The sequence below is a fragment of the Protopterus annectens genome, chromosome 16.part0 (genome assembly GCF_019279795.1).
Source record: "Protopterus annectens isolate FY-2018-M chromosome 16.part0, PAN1.0, whole genome shotgun sequence".
In the NCBI taxonomy this organism is placed as follows: Eukaryota; Metazoa; Chordata; order Ceratodontiformes; family Protopteridae; genus Protopterus; species Protopterus annectens.
The window spans coordinates 307,552,356-307,576,175 of record NC_056750.1 but is presented as its reverse complement, the minus strand read 5'-3'; the positions used below and the strand labels follow the sequence as shown (position 1 = coordinate 307,576,175).

General features: G+C 42.2%; 1 protein-coding gene across 2 annotated transcripts in view; it reads left to right on the top strand.

Moving 5' to 3' along the window:
* Positions 1–23,820, top strand: part of ASB6 (ankyrin repeat and SOCS box containing 6) — a 504,325-nt gene that overhangs the window by 349,572 nt on the left and 130,933 nt on the right. For both annotated transcript variants that reach the window (XM_044058564.1, XM_044058565.1), the window contains exon 6: positions 18,107–18,193. In XM_044058564.1, coding sequence (XP_043914499.1) covers positions 18,107–18,193 — 87 coding nt within the window. The remainder of the gene's footprint in view (positions 1–18,106; positions 18,194–23,820) is intronic.

The following is a 23,820-nucleotide window of genomic DNA, read 5'->3' as shown; positions in this document are numbered from 1 at the left end:
CAAAATGTTGGCAACAAAGACCCAGTTATCTGCAAGAAAAATTCTGCAGGCTTTGGGCTTCATGGCATCCTGCATTCTGCTAATTCCATATGCCAGACTGCATATGAGGAAACTTCAGTGGTATCTAAAAAGGGTTTGGACTCAACATTGTCACAGCCTGGAAACATTAATTACCCTCATTCCTTGCCTGCAACAGGAGTTTTGATGGTGGGCACAGGCCTGTCACCACAACAAGGGACAGCCATTCACCCTACCCACAGCCAGGCAGTCAATAACAACAGATGCATCAGATTATGCTTGGGGGGCCCACATGGCAGGAAAATGTATTCAGGGCACATGGCCCACAAGCCAAATGCATCTTTATATCAGTCAAAAAGAGATGCTAGCTGTTCAGAATGCCCTGACAGCTTTCAAGGATCTACTTCATCCAGGACAACTACTGATAAGGACGGACAATACTACAGTCATGTGGTACATAAACAAGCAGGGAGGCACACATTCCTACCCCCTTTGCAGACAAGCCATGACCTTGTGGGACACAGCATTGACTTAGTATGTACACCTGCAAGCACAATTCCTGCCAGGAAAGAAAAATACTCTGGCAGACGAACTAAGCAGAAACCTCACGGATCCCCACGAGTGGAAATTGGATCCACAAGTCTTCAGCATGATAACAAAGAAATGGGGATGCCCAGACATAGATCTGTTTGCTTCCCCTCACAACTGCCAACTACAGAGATTCTGCACAAGGACTTATCACAAGCAAGCATGGAAAGTGGATGCTCTATCATTCAGCTGGAAAAACCCTAACTATATATGCCTTTCCTCCTCTGCCTCTCCTCCCCAAGGTACTCATAAAGGTCAGACAAGAGAAGCCAAAAATGATTCTGATTGCCCCAGACTGGCCCCGCCAGCACTGGTACCCAATCCTTAAGAGCTTGTCTCAAGGCCCAGCCTGGATATTACTTCTAATTCCTCACTTACTGACCCAGCGAAACAATCAGATCCTGCACAGCAAACTCAGGACCCTAAATCTGGCAGCATGGCGGATAATGTAGCCATTCAGAATCCACCTCTCTCTAAAGCAGTGACGGGTGTTATTTTGGAGGCCAAGAGGCCCAGTACCAGAAAATCTTATGCAGAAAAATGGAAAAGATTCTCTGCTTAGAACCAGGCACAAGGAATTGACACGTTTGTACCAAATATTCCTCAGATTTTACAATATCTAACTGAGATGCTGGACAAAGGCCTATCCTTTTCATCAATTAAAATCCATGCCTCTGCCATTTCAGCTCATTACAATATGGAACCACCTATTTTTTCTCATCCATTGCTAAGGCAGTACCTCAGAGGGGCCAAAAACATAAGACCTCCAAGGAGAGCACCAGTACCTGCATGGGACCTCAATTATGTCTTGGCAAAACTCACACTGCCACCTTTTGAGCCAGCCAATACAGCTGAAATAAAGTTCTTATCTTGGAAAACAGCCCTGCTCCTAGCAATAACCTCTGCAAGACGAGTCTCAGAGTTACAGGCACTCATGGCTGTGGAACCTTTTATCATTTTCCATCCAGACAAAGTTGTTCTGAGGACTAACCCAACATTTATCCAGTGTGGCCATTAACCAAAACCATTCATTTGTCTACTTTTTATCCAAACCCACAGAATACGGGTGAGAGACTCCCGCATTCTTTGGACATGCACAGACAGCTACGCTTCTACTTGGACAGAACTAAAGCTTTCAGAAAGACAGAGCAACTCTTAGTGGCATATGCTGCAGGATCACAAGGAAAGGCCATCTCAAAGCAGACTATTTCAAAATGGATAGGCCACTGCATTCGTTTCTGCTATTCACAACATGGCAAATCAGTGCCTAAGGACATTAGGCCACATTCAGCCAGGGCAGCAGCCACTTCAGCAGCCTTCCTCAGAGGAGTTCCAACCAAAGACATTTTAGAGGCTGCAACTTGGAGCTCAGTGCACACGTTTACCAAGCACTACCATTCACCTCTCTACTCTAAATCCAGAGCTGGCTTTGCCACTGCAGTTCTGCAGGGCCTTATAGCCTCTCCTAATCCTATTTAGGCCCAGCCACCCAATCTCAGCTTTGGGATGCAACCCAAGTGTAATGACTGCAACAGTGAAACATGATGAACATAGTACAGTTGTGTACCTACCATAAATGTAGATGTTCGAGAGTATTCACTGTTGCAGTCCAGGTTACCCACCCACCACCCCCCTTTTCTTTGCTGGGACTTATCTGTACTTCTCTATCCTATACAACCTATGTGGTGTATTTGCTTGTAGATGAAGGTACTGCATGCATACTTATTGGCATACTTTTTAACCTACCAGTTTGGGGGCACCTGACATCTGGGGCAAGAAAAACTGAAGAAAATGGCGTCGGCTGCATCGTTTATACCCCTGGCGCACTGACGTCGGGGAAGAGGTGACAGCAACCGATGCCGGACCTAGACTTTGGAATTCAGGCCGACTGTGGGTAGCCTGCCAGCAGGATAACCCAAGTGTAATGACTGCAACAGTGAATACACTCGAACATCTACATTTATGGTAGGTACACAACTGCACTTTCTACTTCTAAAAATCCTACCCCTTCTGATAGAGACTCCAGGGTGCTGGATAGATTGGTAAAAAGGTTTATACTTCCGCAACCTTAGCAATCAGGGCATTAAACTGTCAATTCTATATGCTAAAATATCAACAGCATATCATGGGACTGCTTAAACAGAAAATGATGTTGATTTCTGACTGTGTGGAGAATAAAGATTTACAGGATTTATAGCATTCAGCTGAACAAGTTGGCAAACATACTTTGCAATGTGGTTTTGATTCTTTAGAGGCCTCTTGCAGGGCTGCTGTTACTGGGTCTGTGCTTAGAAGGCATGTTTGGCTTAAGGAGCAATCTCTGCCTGATCATGTTAAAGCAAATCTTTTGGATGCTCCTTTACAGCAGGAATGCCTGTATGGCAATAAGGCTGAAGAAGTTCTAAAAAAATGGAAGGTAAAGCTAAATCTATGTAAACTGTGAAAGATTTCTTACAAGTACAACCTCCTAGATTTAGTAGGCACTGGCCTACTAAGAACTGATCCTTTCCTGCTCCTTCCAGAGCCACTCCAGCCAAACCTAGACATTCCAAAAGCACCAGGTTTCAGTCCCAAAGGACTTTCAGAACTAAGCAATAGGGTGCTTCCACTTCCAAATCTGGAAACAACAAGGCGCCACCCTATGGTAAACAGTCTCAATGACTTCCCTTTGAAATTACCAAGAACTTATCTCTTAGCCACCCCTTTGGGGGGAAAACTGGCTGTTCATTCAAGCAACTGGCAACTTATAACCCAGGACAAATGGGTTTTAAATATAATGTCCCAGGGATACAGATTTCACTTCCACACATTGCCAACTCCAAGCGGGTGGCCAGACCTGCCCCCAAATCAGTGGGCAGAGGCTCAGAAACAAGTACTTTCCCTGTTAAACATGGGGGCTATTCAACTAGTACCAGAAGAGGAAAAGGGACAAGGTTTCTATTCCAGACTTTTCGTGGTACCCAGAAAAGACAAATCATGGCGTCCAATTCTGGACCGGTCTACTGTAAACACCTTTCTGGACATTCCAAAATTCAAGATGCCGACTCTTCACCAGTTACTTCCTATGCTAGGCAGGGATGCCTGGTTGGCAACTCTAGATTTAAAATAGGATTACCTGCATATCCCAATCAGGGAATCTTGCAGAAGATAACTACGCTTCAAAGAAGGCTGCATGCATTATCAGTTTTCTGTACTGCTCTTTGGCTTGTCTATTGCGTCCAGGGTATTCACAAAGTGCCTGGCTCCAGTAATTGCATTTTGCAGGCAAAGAAATATTCAAATATATCCATACCTGGCGATTGTCTAATTCAGGCAGAAAACCAGGCCATTCTTCTAAAACATCTGGCATGTGTAAAAAGAGTTCTAACTTGTCTAGGGTACACCATAAACGAAAAGAAATCTCAACTGGTACCCTCTCAAAAAATTACATTCCTGGGTGCAAGCTTGAATACAACTACTCAGATGGCTTTCCTTATGCCAGAAAAGCAAATTTATTTGGTGACTTAATTCAAACAGGTGGCCACAAAAACCCTGCTATCTGCAAGGCAAATACTGCAAGCATTGGGGTTCATGGCCTCTTGCATTCTTCTAATTCCATATGCAAGACTGCATATGAGGAAACTTCAGTGGTACTTAAAAAGTTTATGGAGTCAACATTGTCACAGCCTGGAAACAATGATTCCGATCATACCTTGCCTGCGCCTAGAATTTCTATGGTGGGCAGAGGCCTGACACCAAAACAAGGGACTGCCATTCACACCACCCCCTGCCACCCAAACCCTAACTACAGACGCATCAGACTATGCATGGGGGGGGCTCATCTGGCAGGGAAGTGCATTCAGGGCAAATGGAGCCCAAATCAGATGCACCTTCATATCAATGAAAAAGAAATGCTAGCTGTACAGAATGCACTGACAGCCTTGAAGGACTACCTTCATCCAGGACAATTACTGATAGATAGACAACACCACGGTTATGTGGTACATAAACAAGCGGGGGGGGGGTACACATTCCTATCCCCTCTGCAGACTAGCCATGGCATTGTGGAACATGGCCTTGAGCTAACAAGTACAACTACAAGCCCAATTCCTGCCAAGAAAGCTGACACACGAATGGAAACTGGAACCACGGATTTTCAACATGTTGACACTCAAATGGGGGAGCCCAGACCTAGATCTTTTTGCCTCACCCCAGAACTACCAGTTGGACAAATTTTGCACAAGAACTCATCACAAAAAAGCCTAGAAAGTGGATGCTCTGTCCTTCAGCTGGAAAAACCTATCAGTCTATGCCTTTCCCCCTCTGCCTCTGCTCTCCAAAGTTCTACTAAAGGTCAAACAGGACAAACCAAAAATGATTTTGATTGCTCCAGACTGGCCTTGCCAACACTGATACCCACTCCTGCACAGTGTGTCACACATTTCACCGTGGCACCTGCCTCAGACACCTTCCTTACTGTCTCAGCAGGAGAACCAAATTCTGCACCCTCGGCTCCAAACATTGAATCTTGCAGTGTGACTAATTACTTAAATTCCCCCTTAGCATCCCTCAGCAAACCTGTGATGGATGTCATTTTGGAGGCGAGAAGACCTAGTACTAGAAAATCTTATGCTGATAAATGGAAAAGATTCTGTGTCTGGAATCATTCCCAAGGGATGTGCACAGCAGTGCTCAATTTACCTCAGATTTTGCAGTACTTAACTGAGATGCTTCACAAGGGCCTGTCTTTTTCTTCCATAAAAATCCATGCCTCAGCCATTTCAGCTCATTACAACACAGAACCGCCCCCCCCCCCCCCGTTCTCTCATCCTCTTCTAAAGTAGTATCTCAGAGGGGCCAAAAACTTGAGACCACCCAGGAGAGCTCCATCCCCTGCCAGGGACCTTAAGTTTGTATTGGAGAAACTCACTCTACCTCCTTTCGAACCAGCTGCTACTGCAGACTCAAAATTTCTTTCCTGGAAAGCAGCCTTCCTTTTAGCAATCACTTAAGCTAGAAGGATATCTGAATTACAGACCCTTATGGCAATGGAGCCTTTCATCATCATTAATGCGGACAGGCTGTCACTCGGGCCCAATCCATCATTCATGTCCAAGGTGGTATCCAGTGTGGCTCTTAATCAGTCCATTCATTTGCCAACTTTCTTTCCCAATACACAGAACAAGGAGGAGCGGATTCTGCATTCATTGGATGTATACAGACAACTTAGATTCTACTTGGACAGGACTAAATCTCGAAGAAAATCTGAACAACTGCTGGTAGCATTTGTTGCAGGGGCAGAGGGAAAGGCTATTTCAAAGCTAACCATTTCTAAATGGATACGCCATTGTATTCATTTCTGTTATAAGCACCATGGAAAACCTATCCCCCAGGGGATCAGATCTCATTCCACCAGGGCTGCATCTACTTCAACAGCCTTTCTCAGAGTTGTTCCTACCAGGGATATTCTAGAAGCTGCTACCTGGAGTTCAGTTCATACTTTCACCAAGTATTATCACTTACCAATTTTCTCTAAATCCAGAGCTGGCTTTGCCACTGCTGTTTAACAGGCCCTTATAGCTGGTCATAATGCTGTATAAATCCATCCTCCCAACCATAGCTTTGGGAATCTACCCAAATGTAATGACTGCAACAGTGAAACACGATGAACATAGTACAGTTGTGTACACTTACCATAAATGTAGATGTTCGAGTGTATTCACTGTTGCAGTCCTGGTTACCCTCCCTCCAGCCCTCTGTTTTTCTCTTATTATACCTCTGCTTTCTTTTACTATGCTTAAAAGCCTTTTTAGTGTATTTGCTTTTGTTTGGAGGTATATTTTTGTGTTTTTAATTTTATATATATATATATATATATATATATATATATATATATATATATATATATATTTTTTTTTTTTTTTTTGCTTCCCATTTGGGGGGCACCTGACATCTGGGGCAAGAAAAACTGATGTAATGGCGTCGGCTGCATGTTTTATACCTCTGATGACCTGACGTCATGGAAGAAGGGACAGCAACCGACGCAGGACCCAAGACTTTATTAATCAGGCCGACTGAGGGCAACCTGCCAGAAGATTACCCAAATGTAATATCTGCAACAGTGAATACACTCGAACATTTACATTTATGGTAAGTGTATACAACTGTACTTTGCTTATTGCTAATATAGATTTAGATTTCTCCAACATTTGTCCCTGTCTGTGCAGCTGATGGTCTAAATGTGTGGAAGGCACTGAATCCTTGCACTGCCGAAGTACTTTCTGTGGATTTAAACCATGCCTCAGTAACAGCACAGATGTCTATATTCTCCAGAGTGAGGAGAGCTTATATGGTGTGGAGTTTGTTTAGACTCATAGTATTGAGCAGTAACACTTTTAGGTTTCTTTGTGTTTTATTTGCTATGTCAGTAGGTTTGTCAATTTGGCATTGCCTAAAAAGGCTCTAAGAGGGTTTACAAAGTTATAACCAATATTCTGAAGCAAGGGGGACAGATGCAGACCATCCTTTTGCAAAGCAACATGGTTTGTTAACCGTGTTCTCCCGTGCTGACGCACATTGAATCCCCCTGGAAAGATACAAGAAACAAAAGCCAGTTATTGAAGTCCATCATCTTTTGTTTGCAATGTGGCATCCTCGTTGGTGAAGGTAGAATGTGTCTCAATGTAAGGCACATATTCAGAGAGAACAGTGTCTGTCTTCATATAGTCCAGGGAAGTATGTCTCAGGTCATTAATGCCCACATGGACTATGATAGAATCATGCTGGTACCTGTGGTGTAGTGATTTGAGTGCGTGCCTAACTCGTCTCAGGTCATTAATGCCCACATGGGCTATGATAGAATCATGCTGGTACCTGTGGTGTAGTGATTTGAGTGCGTGCCTAACTCGTCTCGGGTCATTAATGCCCACATGGACTATGATAGAATCATGCTGGTACCTGTGGCGTAGTGATTTGAGTGCGTGCCTAACTCATCTCAGGTCATTAATGCCCACATGGACTATGACAGAATCATGCTGGTACCTGTGGTGTAGTGATTTGAGTGCATGCCTAGCTCGTCTCAGGTCATTAATGCCCACATGGGCTATGATAGAATCATGCTGGTACCTGTGGTGTAGTGATTTGAGTGCGTGCCTAACTCATCTCAGGTCATTAATGTCCACATGGACTATGACAGAATCATGCTGGTACCTGTGGTGTAGTGATTTGAGTGCGTGCCTAGCTCTTCTCAGGTCATTAATGCCCACATGATCTATGACAGAATCATGCTGGTACCTGTGGTGTAGTGATTTGAGTGCGTGCCTAACTCGTCTCAGGTCATTAATGCCCACATGGACTATGACAGAATCATGCTGGTACCTGTGGGGTAGTGATTTGAGTGCGTGCCTAACTCGTCTCAGGTCATTAATGCCCACATGGACTATGACAGAGTCATGCTGGTACCTGTGGTGTAGTGATTTGAGTGCGTGCCTAACTCGTCTCAGGTCATTAATGCCCACATGGACTATGATAGAATCATGCTGGTACCTGTGGTGTAGTGATTTGAGTGCGTGCCTAACTCGTCTCAGGTCATTAATGCCCACATGGACTATGACAGAATCATGCTGGTACCTGTGGTGTAGTGATTTGAGTGCGTGCCTAACTCGTCTCAGGTCATTAATGCCCACATGGACTATGACAGAATCATGCTGGTACCTGTGGTGTAGTGATTTGAGTGCGTGCCTAACTCGTCTCAGGTCATTAATGCCCACATGGACTATCACAGAATCATGCTGGTACCTGTGGTGTAGTGATTTGAGTGCGTGCCTAACTCATCTCAGGTCATTAATGCCCACATGGACTATGACAGAATCATGCTGGTACCTGTGGTGTAGTGATTTGAGTGCGTGCCTAACTCGTCTCAGGTCATTAATGCCCACATGGACTATGACAGAATCATGCTGGTACCTGTGGTGTAGTGATTTGAGTGCGTGCCTAACTCGTCTCGGGTCATTAATGCCCACATGGGCTATGATAGAATCATGCTGGTACCTGTGGTGTAGTGATTTGAGTGCGTGCCTAACTCGTCTCAGGCCATTAATGCCCACATGGACTATGACAGAATCATGCTGGTACCTGTGGTGTAGTGATTTGAGTGCGTGCCTAACTTGTCTCGGGTCATTAATGCCCACATGGGCTATGATAGAATCATGCTGGTACCTGTGGTGTAGTGATTTGAGTGCGTGCCTAACTTGTCTCGGGTCATTAATGCCCACATGGGCTATGATAGAATCATGCTTGTATCTGTGTGTAGTGATTTGAGTGCGTGCCTAACTCGTCTCAGGTCATTAATGCCCACATGGACTATGATAGAATCATGCTTGTATCTGTGTGTAGTGATTTGAGTGCGTGCCTAACTCGTCTCAGGTCATTAATGCCCACATGGGCTATGATAGAATCATGCTGGTACCTGTGGTGTAGTGATTTGAGTGCGTGCCTAACTAGTCTCAGGTCATTACTGCCCACATGGACTATGATAGAATCATGCTGGTACCTGTGGTGTAGTGATTTGAGTGCGTGCCTAACTCGTCTCAGGTCATTAATGCCCACATGGGCTATGACAGAATCATGCTGGTACCTGTGGTGTAGTGATTTGAGTGCGTGCCTAACTCGTCTCAGGTCATTAATGCCCACATGGGCTATGACAGAATCATGCTGGTACCTGTGGTGTAGTGATTTGAGTGCGTGCCTAACTCGTCTCAGGTCATTAATGCCCACATGGGCTATGACAGAATCATGCTGGTACCTGTGGTGTAGTGATTTGAGTGCGTGCCTAACTCGTCTCAGGTCATTAATGCCCACATGGACTATGACAGAATCATGCTGGTACCTGTGGTGTAGTGATTTGAGTGCGTGCCTAACTCATCTCTGGTCATTAATGCCCACATGGACTATGACAGAATCATGCTGGTACCTGTGGTGTAGTGATTTGAGTGCGTGCCTAACTCGTCTCAGGTCATTAATGCCCACATGGACTATGACAGAATCATGCTGGTACCTGTGGTGTAGTGATTTGAGTGCGTGCCTAACTCGTCTCAGGTCATTAATGTCCACATGGACTATGACAGAATCATGCTGGTACCTGTGGTGTAGTGATTTGAGTGCGTGCCTAACTCGTCTCAGGTCATTAATGTCCACATGGACTATGATAGAATCATGCTGGTACCTGTGGTGTAGTGATTTGAGTGCGTGCCTAACTTGGCCGATCCTGGCTCCAGATAAGCACTGATCGTTATCTTCTCCTTGATCAGTCTGGTGAGTGGGGCATCTGTCATACAATGCAGTCATCTATGACAAGAGTCCTGGGGAATGTGTTTGCTTGCTTTTTATGGGCTTTGCTCTTGGGGCTCCACTAGGTGTTAGCATATGTGTGGTGTTTGGTATCACTTTTGATGAGTGCTTTAGAGATCACTGAGGACAGGCGTTGCTGTCTATAGGCTTAGGAGGTCTTTGAGGTTTGGGAAAATTACTTTTTAGTGCCTCAGCATGAGTTGCTCTATGTGGGTGGGTGGACACTATGTGGTGGGTGTAATGCACGTGTTCTGGACAACTTTCTATGTGAGATTTCTGCCTCCAGTGAAATTGTGTATGTGCACTTCTCACAAACTCTGCTTCTTTAAGGATTAATTGGTTGTCTGTGAACATGAGACAACTGCTACATTGTCTCAGGATGCCCATATCTATCAACCTGGATATGGAGACATTTAGAAATTGTATATCGATGTTGTCTGGACGTGTGTTTGGGTGGGCTCCTGTAGTTTGTGGGCAGTGTTTGGGTGGGCTCCTGTAGTTTGTGGACTGGGTTATAAAGAAGTCTCCAGGGTTTGGCACTACACTAGGTTACGTTGTACTAAGATTTTATACAGTGGGTATAAAAAGTGTACAGACCCCTGTTAAAATGCAAGTTTTTGTGATATTAAAAAAAAAATGAGACCACAATAAATCATTTCAAAACTTTTTCCCACCTTTAATGTGACCTATAACCTGTACAATTCAATTGAAACACAAACAAGTCTGTTAGGAGGAAAAAATATAAAAAATAAAAAATGTACAATAAGCTGGTTGCATAAGTGTGCACACCCTTAAACTAATGCTTTGTTGAAGCACCTTTTAATTTGATTGCAGCATTCAGCCTTCTTGGGTAGGAGTTTATCAGCATGGCACATCTTGATTTGGCAATATTTGCCCACTCTTCCTTGCAAAAGCACTCCAATCTGTCAGATTGCAAGGGCATCTCTTGTGCACAGCTCCTTTCAGTCACCTCACAGATTTTCTATTGGATTTAGGTCTGGGCTCTGGCTGGGCCATTCCAAAACTTTAATTTTCTTCTGGTGAAGCCATTCTTTTGTTGATTTGGATGTATGCTTGGGGTCATTGTCGTATTGAAAGGTGAAATTCCTCTTCATTTTCAGCTTTCTAGCAGACCCCTGAAGGTTTGGGGCCAAAAGTGACTGTTATTTGGAACCATTCATAATTCCCTCTACCTTGACTAAAGCCCCAGTTCCAGTTGAAGAAAAGCAACCCCAAAGCATGATACTGTCACCACCATGCTTCACAGTGGGGAATGATGTTCTTTTGGTGATGCAAAGTGTTGTTTTTTCGCCAAATGTACCTTTTGGAATTGTGGCCAAAAAGTTCAACGTTGGTCTCATCAGACCATAACACATTTTCCCACGTGCATTTGGGAGACTTGATATATTGTTTTGCAAATTTTAGCTGGTACTGGATGATTTTCTGTGTGAGAAAAGGCTTCCGTCTTGCAACCCTACCCCCATAGCCTAGACATATGGAGAATACAGAAGATTGTTGTCACATATAGTACACAACCAGTACTTGCCAGAAATTCCTGCAGCTCCTTCAGTGTTGCTGTAGGTCTCTTGGCAGCCTCCCTGACCAGTTTTCGTCTTGTATTTTCATCAGTTTTGGAGGGATATCCAGTTTGTTGCAACATCACTGTTGTCCCATATTTTCTCCACTTTTTGATGACTGTCTTCACTGTGTTCCATGGTATATCCAATGCTGTGAAAACTTTTTGTACCCTTCTCCTGACTGATACCTTTCAACAATGAGATCCCTTTGATGTTTTGTAAATTCTCTGCGAATCATGGCTTTTGCTGTAGCTGGCAACTGAGTAAATGTCAGGAAAATCCTACTAGGACAGCTGAACTTTGGGGTTAATCAGAGTCTCTAATTGATAGCAGGCAATTACCCAAGAAGACTGAATGTTGTAATTAAATCAAAAGGTGCTTCAACAAAGTATTAGTTTAAGGGTGTGCACACTTATCCAACCAGTTTTATTGTGTTTTTTATTTTTTATATTTATTCCCCTAACAGATTTGCAACTGAATTGTACAGGTTATAGGTCATTTTAAAGGTGGGAAAAGTTTTGAAATGATTTATTGTGGTCTCATTTTTTTATATGACAAAAATCTGGCATTTTAACAGGGGTGTGCACACTTTTTTTCTATCCACTGTAGCAGTACTATTTAATATGCAGTCTAGCTACTCTAATTTCATCTCTTTGCAATGGCTCTGTTTTAGTCACGGTTTTGTAAATGCCCCTGTACAAACCCAGACTAATTCAAAATGTCATTGCTATAAACCCTCACTGATGACCTATTACTTCTTATCAGTTAACATTTACTATCAAGGATTTAAAAAAAAAAGTACATCTCCTTGGGAATAGGGTTTCTAACAAACTTATCTAATGTTCTGTAATATTTTGTGTATTCAACTGTTGAAATGTTATGTAACTATCTGTAAAATAACTCCATTACATGAATTTTATATGTTAATCATTTTTCTATTAATCTTTTTTAGTTGGAGCTCATCTCCCCGGGCCTCTACTGAAAATGGACATATGTCCAGATAGACTAGCCCGGTCAACAAATGTAAAATAAATAAAGTAAGTTGTAAATGAAATTTACTTTCTGGGCATTTGTGTCTGTACAGGGTACTACTAACTTCTTGATGTAATAACACCAAGAAGGATTGTTTGCAAGTGTAACACTACAACAAAACAACTTAAACAAACTACCTTGACAAGGTAATTTCAAGTATTGGGGACCTTTAGAATGATTTAAAGGCAAAGTAAATAAAGCAAAAATAAAGCAGTAATACGCTATCCAGTTAACTGAAGTGCAAAACAATAAAGTAAATCTCTTATCTTCCAAGGATGGAGCAGGATTAACCCAGGACACCGTCAGAGTGTGGTGAGGGCACAAGCAGATGGGAGCTCTGGGAAAATGAGCAGGAGACAATTTATAGCACGGAAGGTTTACTCAAATACAATACTGGTTTGCTGTTTGGGCACTTAATATTCCAAAGATATGGAAAACAATGGGTGAGAAACTACTTAAATAGGTTACATAACGGACAATAGCAATGAAAGAGGAGAGAGAGGGACTTTGGAAGTCAGATTACCATAAAGAGCTGAAAGCCAGAGAGGCATCCTTTTGAAGCCACTGATATCCAGGGTTATTCTGAAGATTCAGAGATACCCCAGAAATTATTGTGATGATCCACTTTTGGCCCAGACAGTATTGGTTCTTCCATCTTATGGAATTGACCAAGGGCAATTACCACAGACTTCCTCACAGACTGGCTCTACTAACGCAAGACAGGAGGAGTTTGATATATCCCAATCTCAATCAGCTTCAGCTGACTGTCTGAAGCATTAAATTCGGACACATTTTTAGGCACTTATTTCATGAGGATATGCAGCAGATACTAAAGGAGACAAGAAAGTCTGCTACTAGAAATTCCCATTTTAGCAAGTTGAAGCGATTTTCTAGTTAATTCCTAGCCAATAACTAGAGTCCTGTCAGGGATTCTGTACCACTGGTGCACACATTTTTGTTTGCGTTACTATCCTCTGACCTCTGTAAAGGTTCATCTTGCAGCCCATTTCAGCATATCTGCCTATGTATCCTCCTCTTTCTTCTCTGTTTGTGGTAAAAGTTTCTGAAGGGCATATTACTCCTGAGACAACCTTGTAAACCAGTGCTCCTTCTTGGGATCTCAGCGTTTCTACTGGAAAAGATGACTGTCACCATTTGAGTCTGCACCCCAGGCTGACTTAAGATTCTTGACTTGGAAAACTGTACTCATCACTGCTCTGACATCTGCAAGAAGAGTGTCGTGACAGAACTAAGTCCTTTAGAAAAGCTGATCAGCTACTTATTTCTTATCCTGGGACTAGATAGGTAATTTCCTGGTGATTGTCCTCAGCTGTTGCTTTTTTGTTAGTCCCACCATGGCAGACGTATCAAGGCACATTCTACTACATCCTTGTTGTCTTTGATGACATAATGGAAAGGGGTGGACTCTAGAAGTATTCTAAAAGCAGCTACATGGTACTCTGACATGTTGGGTTACAAAGCATTGCAAACTGTAATCCTTTTCCAAATCTAAATTGACCTTTGCTGTGGCTATACTCCAGGAGCTCCTGGATCCATATCCTTCCCCCTTCTAGGTTGGCTAGGCTTTTATAATCAACCCATTTAGCCTAAAGGCTTCTGCAGCAGTGGGAATGATGAACGTAGTATAATTGTAAAAGTTGCACTTACTGATAACAGTAGATGTGTGAATTCCTCACTGCTGCAGTAGCCGCACCCACCATCCATCCATCCGATACACTTCTGTGTAGTTGCAGTTGTAACCGAGATATAGAGTTCTTTATGTAAATGTAAATTGCTATGTAACTTATTGGATAGCAAACTGGCTCACGGCTACAGCCAAGGAAGTAAGGGTGGGTATCCCTCCTCCAAAATGCGTGTCACTAGCAATGTACCCCAGGGTCATGTCTTTGAGCTGCTCCTCTTTGGCAGTTACTTTTCAGAGGTCAAAGTTAATATTAAGGGTTTGTAACTGACCAAGTTTGCAAATAACTGCAAACATCATGCTGTCATTCTCGCAAGAGGACACCAAGATCCTCCAAGAGGGCTTATCCCAAAACAATAACTGGTGTCAAAACCATGGTCTAAAACTTAATGTCAGTAATTGTTTCCCTCAGCAAACATGACTTCCCTTGTAACTGTCACATTGACAACACACCCTTGAAACTTTGTCCTGTAGTCAGGGGTATGTGAACCTATGTTGATATCAAACTGTCCTTTAATCACTGTGCATCCACTACCACAAGAAATTATTTTTTTCATTGCGCAGCTTGTATCTAAAGGTTTGTTGTCCAGTAAATGTAATCATTTCACTGTACTTTGTACTCAGTAGGCCATTCATTGAGTATATAATGCCCCTTTCTATATGTATTTGTTCAAACACTCGTCACAACAGGGACAACCACAATGCTTCATTATTAAGAAACTCATGGTCCTGGACTTTAAGGATTCCCTGCGGGATGCACTGTCTGTGATGCTGGGTGGGCAGATTGCTGTGACGAGGGAGATGATTTTTCTGAGTTGTGATACAGAATCAAAACTGCCTAGACATAGTAAGGCCTTGCTGTCTCTAATTATGGTGGTGCCAAAAAAAGAAATTACTAGAAAATGGAAATTATTATCTAAACCAACTGTATTCGAAGTAGTGAATATAGTAACAGAGGTAAAACAACTGGAATTAAGATTTTTAGAAAAAAGGTAGGAGCAAACTACATAGGAAAAAATGGGAATTGTGGGAACAATACATACAGGGGAGGAATGAAGTTAAAAGAAGGGCAGGACTTAAGTGAGCTATGTAATGTCTGATTGAAAATGATTGGGTAGATTGTAAGTGATGTATAATGTTTGCAACTTGGGAGTATTTCAGTATGTTTTGTGATCTAAACTTCTTGCAACTAGGATTGTTTCGGTGTGGTTTGTCTTCATTTATATAAATGTATGACTGCATATGTCATAAGTAATGGTTTAATAAAGATGTTTCTGGTTTAAAAAAAGTGGCAGGAATTGAATAATTTATGTAATGTTGTTTAGGTTATGTGATATATAGCAATATATGCCAAGCATAATGTTTTTTAATTTTAACTTCTCAATACAGTTTGATTACTTTTATATAAATGTGCCTATGTCACAAGTGCTAATTCAGTGAAAGTGTTTAAAAACAAAACAAAAAAGAAATTCATGGTCCTAAAACAGAAAAACTATGCCGACTATCTCAAGGCCTTGTCTGTCTTCTCTGTATCATATAGGCTAATGAGAGGCGATCTCTGCCTCAAATTCAGAGCCTCAACAGACACTGTCCATCAGTCTTATTACATGTTCACAAGTCCAGTGGCAGCCTAAACACCCACTCAAGAGATCTCAATCTCTTATGCTACATAAATATAACGTATTGGAAGGATAGTTATGTATCACAGAGAATTCCACTTCTTTTGAACCCTCTTCCTCTCCACATAAAACCAAATTCTTCTTTTATGCTGTCAAAACATAAATTGGTTATATGGCTGGGTAACCGCAAATTCACCCCCAGTTTAACATCCCTCTTCCTTATGCATATGGGTAACATGTAAATGTCTCAACATGCCCTTGTTCTGCCCATCTCTGGATCATCTGTACACAAAATATAAAGGCTAAAAACTGCCATGGGAATGGAAGGCTAGGCTTTTTAAGATCCTCACAGATTGATAGCATAAGTACTTACGAATCTATGATGTAAACGATTAGGAATTATAAATCTGACATTGCGTTAAAAAAGTAGTTGTGCTTTGCAGCTGCCCTGGTGGTGTAGCGGGGTAATGCTCCAACCTTGGTTCGATTAGTGGCTGTGGTGACTGACATGCTGAAGGGATGGGTATTACCGTCCTTGGCGGAGGGTGGTCCTTTGGACATCCCCATTGATAATCCCTGGTGGAGGTTGGGACTGATGCTACTAGGGGCCTTATCCAAAAGGTGGAATAGGGTGGGGACATGACTGAGCTGCATGGAGGTGGGGTGAAATGCTTCTCTTCCTGGACTGTACCACAGAAACCATGTGGGAAGGTAGGGTGAAGACCGTTATGCCATAAAGAAAGAATCCTGGTAGCTGGTGATAGCCAGACCTCCAGGATACCCTTAAATTCTGCATTGGCGCCAGCACTATAGGATGAGTCTGGGAAATAGGAGGTGGTTTGTAGTTCCAGTGATGGTTGTAGAGCAGAGTAGGGTGCTGTAATATGATTCAGTGGGGAGAAAAGTCCCCACTCCAAAAGAGTAATTGCATTTTACAGTTGCATACTTTATCAGGAAATTAATTTTGTTTATTGCTATGATACACTTTATTATCACAGTGTGAAATACAGTTCTAAAAGTTGTAACAATGTATTGAAACAACAATGTAAAATCTGAATCTGAACACTAGAGAGAGAAAGTTTTGGTCATCCCATATAGCACAAAACTGACTCATTATGTCTAGACATAAACTGTAACATTAGAGAATCATACCATATCTGCTTCAGAATGTACACTTTGGAATTCACTTCCTACAGAATTAAAACTCTGCTTTTCATTATTTTAGTAGAATATTTAGCTCTTGAATTTAGTGCAGCATACATGGCTTATCTGTCAAAATGCTGCTGCAGGACATACTTGATTAATTATTGAATATCATTGCACAATGCTTTATATCAGTTTACTGAATATTTTTACTTTCACAATTCTGAACTTGCTTTCACTACCAGTAATTTATGTGAAACATCTCACCGCAGTTTATTCATAATATTATTGCAGAGTCGTATCCAATATAACTACTTAGTTTCTAGCGTCTAAGGCCTACTTTTTATTGCCTTGTGTCTGGATCATGACTGAAAAGGGCCTACTGCATTCAGCCAACCCCTGCAACCCTATCTTTGGTTAACAAACAGGAAGTGAACATAAAGCCTAAGTGATGAAAATCTGGTGAATCTCAGCAATAATGCTAAGCAAGCTCAAATAAAATGTTTCTGAGATTTATTGTTTGTTAAAATCTCTAGGGAGTTGTCACAATCTTGTACTTTATATTGTAGTCTATATTTTTCCTGTTCATGATAGTTTGCTGTGCTTTCATTTGATTCCACACAACTTTCTCCATTGCAGTAATCTCATATAATGTGTGGTCAAATGTATGTCATTAATTTTTACTTTTTCACCATGCTTGCTTCTGCACAATACCCTTGGTCGATTATAAGTTCTGTTTTTGTGTACTTAATTAAACTTTTTTGCTAAATGTGTCTAATTATTTCTCCACTTGCATAGTCTTCTTTTCTGTAAATGCTGTGTGTTAGATATCTCTGTTAACGTATTTTTGGTAACACTACAGATGGTTTATGACTGTGTGTGTCTAATTAGCAGCTTTCAGGTAATTTGCATACATGGCCTGCACATACAGAAGGCAGCTGTGGCCTCTGGAAAGTATTAGAAGCTTACTTGTACCACGATCGTTTATAGCAATTTGAGAATCCTAAATTGATGTTCTCAGCTGAAGTAAAATCTTGCATAGAGTAGTGCTGCATATATAGTCTTAATTGTGTTTAATGCCTACTTTGATCCGTTTGTAGGGAAAACAGCTTTACTTCATGCACTTGCCAGTAGCGATGGGGTACAAATACACAACATAGAAAACATAAAGCTTCTGCTTGAGAGAGGTATGTAGTGTATATTCTAATGCAGTTTCTTCTTTTTACAACTATATGTGATTCATAAGCATTATATCTAAAAATAGAGCTTGTCTGCTGACGCACATCTTCCTCAAACCTCTGCTTGGAAGAAACTCGACATAACACCATTATGCAGGTTATTTGCCAGCTGAGCTAAACAAGAGGCTGAAGGCAATCCTTAAAAGAGCAGGAGTCAGAGTTGCTAGTTTGCTGGAGTAGCTTTAGCCATGCCAACAGCTAAGGGATTGATTTTTTTGTTGTGTGTCAGCCTCACCATCTAGTCTTTCTTGCCTGTAGTTGTTTTTCTTCATTCCATCACACATTTTGGAGTTTTTTATGGAGATGTGGGAATGACATGATTGAAAACCACATCGTCATCAAGTAGTAGAAGCAAGCCAGTTGTCATGCAGAGCCAGAGCTGCTGATATGTTTTTTTGTTTTTCTTTTTTATATACCTAATGTCCTTGCCTCTCATGAGTTTGGATCACTGCTTGCAATGCACTCTGCACTGCTGTTTGCATGCACATGTGCTTCCGTACTAGTTTTATTGCCTGTTGCTGTGGCATGTCACAGTGAGATTACTTTTGTAATTCTTGGAGCCTGTTCCCCAGCCATTGATCTAGAGAGAGTCATGTTAAGGCTTTTGTTTTCCAAGGTAGATGAGCCAAAGTCAGATACTTTTCCACTTCTTCTTGAACTCACAGTGCTAATACCAAACTCGGGACTGTATCCTTCTACATCACAGAACCAACATAACTAGATCACTTATTTTGCTGCTTTTGTGTGACCTGTACTACTTGATTTATATATATATATATATATATATATATATATATATATATATATATATATATATATATATATTGAAGGGAAATGTTTTTTATATGTAAAAAAAAAAAAAAAAAAGCTGTAGGTATTCAGAAGCCATGTAGTCGATCCCTGAAGTGGTAATTTGCATATATCTCATTGGTCTCTATTAAGGAGGTTTAAGGTATCACACAGTGAAGCTCTAGCTTGGCTGGGTTTTTCTTGTAGTTTTTATTAAAGTAGAATAGCCCCCAGAATGCTCTATACTATTTGTAAATGATAGGCAAAAATCACAAGACTTGAATGAAAATGAAAGACAGGAATTTTGTTACTAGAGATAGTCTGCACCTGTCACCCCTGGGATTCAGGTTACTGGCTAAAGCACTTGCCTTCCCTATAGTGCCTTTTTTAGGCAAGGTTCAGTGGATAAAACCACCACTGTAACAGATACGAGCATGCAAAATCTGAAGGTAATGGTACTCAATGGTAGAAGTCTAAACCTCAAAATGCACTCTCTCGAGGCACTCCTAAAAATGGAGAACATCGATATCTGTGCAGTAACTGAGACCTGGTTCAAGGCTCCAGAGAGCACCCCTGCAATACCAGGCTTCAATTCATATCACACTTTTCGGCCACAAAACCAAGACAGAAACACTAAAGGTGGAGGAGTGTCCATATTCACCAAGGATATTCACACCTCCAGGCTAGTTGCCCAACACGATGCATCTGAAATTCTCCAGGTGCAACTAAGACTAGGTAAGACTGCAATCCAAACTGTAGCTTGCTACAGATCCCCCACCATGCCCCAAGATTCTCACTACACCTTTCTAAACATACTGGAAAATATTAAGATACAACCAAACACCCTAATACTGGGTGATTTCAACTACCCTGCCATTAATTGGGAAAACTACTCGGGTACCAACTCCTTTTCCCACCGGTTCTTGGAATTCATAAATTCCAATGCCCTGGATTAACTAATCCATTGTCCCACCAGGGGCTCCAATATCCTAGACCTGGTCATTACCAACATGGGAGATAGATGCTCCACACCAGTGGTCACCCCCTCATTGGTCAGGTCTGACCATAATCAAATCACCCCTGAAATCCACATTCCACCCCCCACCCCCCAGTAAGGAAACCTCCTTAAAAACTACTCCAAAACCAACTTCATGCTACTGAAGTCTGAAGTGACAAACTTCACAACACCCACGCAGACGGGATCTGGAAGTTCGACTGCAGAATCCTACACTAAGGCACTGTATGAGCACATCCACTCGTGCATGAATTGTGTCATCCCAAATAGAACCAAGATGCTCTTCTCCAAAAAAAGGAAGCCAATCTGGTGGTCCCCTGCTATAAACAAACTATACAACAGAAGGAAGAAACTGTTGCAGAAAAGAGTAAAATCCCAGGATGCAAAAAACTCCCTCACCAGCCTCAGTAAGAAGCTGAGATCCCTCATAAAATCCTCAAAAGCTAGTTATGAAAATAGAATTGCCAAAGATTCCAAAGACAACCACAAGGCATTCTATAGTTATGTCAAGAATCTAAATGGCAATGCTCAGATCTGCTCTGAGCTACAACAGAATGGCATTAAATATATTGATCCCAAGGATATTGCCAATATCCTGGCAGATCGTTTTAGTGCCAACTTAACCCCCCTCTCACCCCCTAAAGGGCCCATCTCAGTACCAAAAGATTGCCAAATTCCGATAATCATGGCCACACAGGTAGAAACCGCACTCGCCAAAGCTAAGAATAAAGCATCTCAGTACCAAAAGATTGCCAAATTCCGATAATCATGGCCACACAGGTAGAAACCGCACTCGCCAAAGCTAAGAATAAAGCATCCATGGGACCAGATGACATCCCAGGCTGTGTACTACATGAACTACAAAATGAACTGGCACCTCACATAAGTGTCATGTTTAATCACAGCCTCACCTCAGGCTTCGTGCCCACTGAGTGGCGCACAGCTACAGTTATCCCGCACTACAAGGGAGGATCCACCTTGGATCCTGGGAACTACCGTCCCATCAGTCTGACAAGCCTGATCTGCAAGGGCATGGAACACATTATCATGGAACTTATAAACAAAGACATTGGCAACCTTCAAACACTGGACCCCACCCAGTTTGTGTTCGTGAAGGGCCGATCTTGTCTCCTGAGTCTGATTGACTTCTTCGAATCAGTCTCCAGAGCTGTGGACAAGAGTAAGGCGGTCCACACAGCCTGTCTGGACCTTGCCAAGGCCTTCGACACCATCCCTCACTCTGGAATCCTAGATAAACTTACTAAGCTGGGCATAAATTCCTACATCACTCGATGGGTTGCCAACTGGCTTACTGACAGAACCCAGACTGTGAAAGTAGCCGACTCCAAGACCAGCTCCAGACAAGTGGTTCAGTCCTGGGACCACTCTTATTTGGCATCTACTTCTCTAAAGTACAGGCCAACACTAAGGGACTCTGGCTAACAAAGTTCGCAGATGACTGCAAACTGGGAGCCATTATTGAATCCCCAAATGATGTGGATATTCTACAAAAGGGCCTTACAGAAACAGATGCCTGGTGCCAGAGCCATGGGCTCAAGCTTAATGCCAAGGAATGTATAGTTATCCTCTTTGGGAAAAAACATGTAACCATGAGTTACCACATAGGTGGCAGGACACTAAACATCGAAAGTGTGATGAGAGACTTAGGGACACAGGTGGACAGTGGTCTCACTTTCGATAACCACATCGCCACAACAGTCATGAAATCTTTCTATATGACACACCTCATCACTAAGGGCTTTTCATCCAGAAAAAAGGAGGTCATTGTCCCACTGTACTCATCCCTCATTAGACCCATTATAGAGTATAATGCCCCATTTGGTATGTACCTCACAAGACATCTGCAACAGCTGGAAAGGCCACAGAAATACCTCACTAAAAGAATCACAGGCCTAAAGCAGATGCCACATGCTGACCATCTAAAAAAACTCCAGCTATACTCTGTGGCATATCGTCTACTCAGAGGCAATCTCTGCTTAACATACAAGGCCATGTCAAACCCTGAGCTGTTGGACATGCTCCACTTAAAGAAATCCCAATCCCTCAGAGCCACACACTCCAGAGATCTAAACCTTGTCATCACAATGAACAAAACATGCTGGAGGGATAGGTTCCTGAGCCAGAGTCTCCCCATACGCTGGAATAGACTGCCCATACATGTCAAGCAGAGCGCCTCATTGGCCCTCTTCAAAAGGAACCTTAATAATTGGATGGGAGATAGGAAATTCACCCCGGGGATCATGTCAGTCACCCTGCTAGACAGGGGTCCAGAGAAGTAAATATTGTGGGAAGAAATATCCAGGGAATTGTTATGGCTAGGCTTGCATAGGCCCTAGGGCCGGCCGATAGCCTAGTACCAACCTATGAACCTATAAATACATAATGTTCTCAGAAAAAAATTGAATAGTATAGTAAGATATTATTGGGGGGAAAATGTAGAAATTTGGACTTCATGAAAAATATTTAGCTATTAGCCTATTATTCAAGGGGTAGAAGTATCCGTGATTTTTGTAGTACATGGGAGGTTTAGTTTACCCAACATGGAGAGAGACAAAGAATTAATGCTTCAAGGAACTATTCCGTGTGGGAGATGTAAAAGTTGCAAGTATGTGGTGAATAGTTTTGAAAAAATAAATGGAAAGAAGTTTCAAGTAAAAGATAGCTATGGCTATTACAGTGAAGGGGTAATATATGGAATAAAATGTCCTTGCAGTAAGTACTATATAGGGGAGAGCAAAAGATGATGTTATGTGATCCTATCTCGCCTACATTCTGAATGATGGGTTCGGAGCCGATCCCTCGGCTCCGACTCGGCACGCTTATGCCAAAGAGCGAAGTCTCTTACTGGCTGAGCTTACCATATCCCAGGATGCACCACTACCAGTCCCCCAGATCTCGTTTGCCGCTAACAAGTGAAGACGTGGTCTCGAGCTGGCTGAGTTAAGTAGTGATTATTTCACTAGTTTTTCTGTCAGGATTTTCTTCATTCTCTACAAAAAGCTGTTTTAACAGCTATTCTTGTGTTTTGAGTGTGTTTGACAAAATTCACTTGGTGAATTTTTGTGTTGTGAGTGTGGACTAGGAGTACCTCTTGTCTGGAAAGGCCTTTCCCGGTCTTTTTATTTGTAGGTGACTTCGGTTCTGTTTCAAATCATTTATATTTCTCTTCTTTAAAGAGAGAGAAATTATTACTTTTACAAAGTTTACAGAGTTTACAGAGTTTGTGCTGTTTGACTAACTCAGAGTATTGCGAGTGTTAACTGTAAGCCCATTCTAGGTGTGTCACCAGTGTCCTTTACAGTTACTTTCTGAAAAATTCTATAATGTCTCAGAATCCTAGGCCTTCGGGCTTCAAGAAATGTGTAAAATGTAGCTTCAAAATGTCCATCACGGACGATCACTCGCTATGTGTGTATTGCTTAGGGGCAAAGCATTTACAGGAATCATGTAGTGTATGTCACGCTTTTTCCTCAAGGGTCCTCCAGGAGAGGAAAAATAAATTAATTCTTAAGGGATTAATTAAACCTTCTTTCGAAGAGGCTTTGGCTTCCTCTCCTTCTCCGGCCAAAAAGAAAAGGGCGTCGGCTCCGACCAGTCCGTCGGATCCGATCGCTAAGAAACAAAGGCAGGGCTCTCCTTGGCTCCAAGGACTTGGGCCGAGGTCGGTACGGTCTGCCTCGATGCCACCAGTATCGACTCCTCTGGCTTCGGAGCCGATAGCTGGGGCATCGAGAGGCGGGTCATCTTCGTC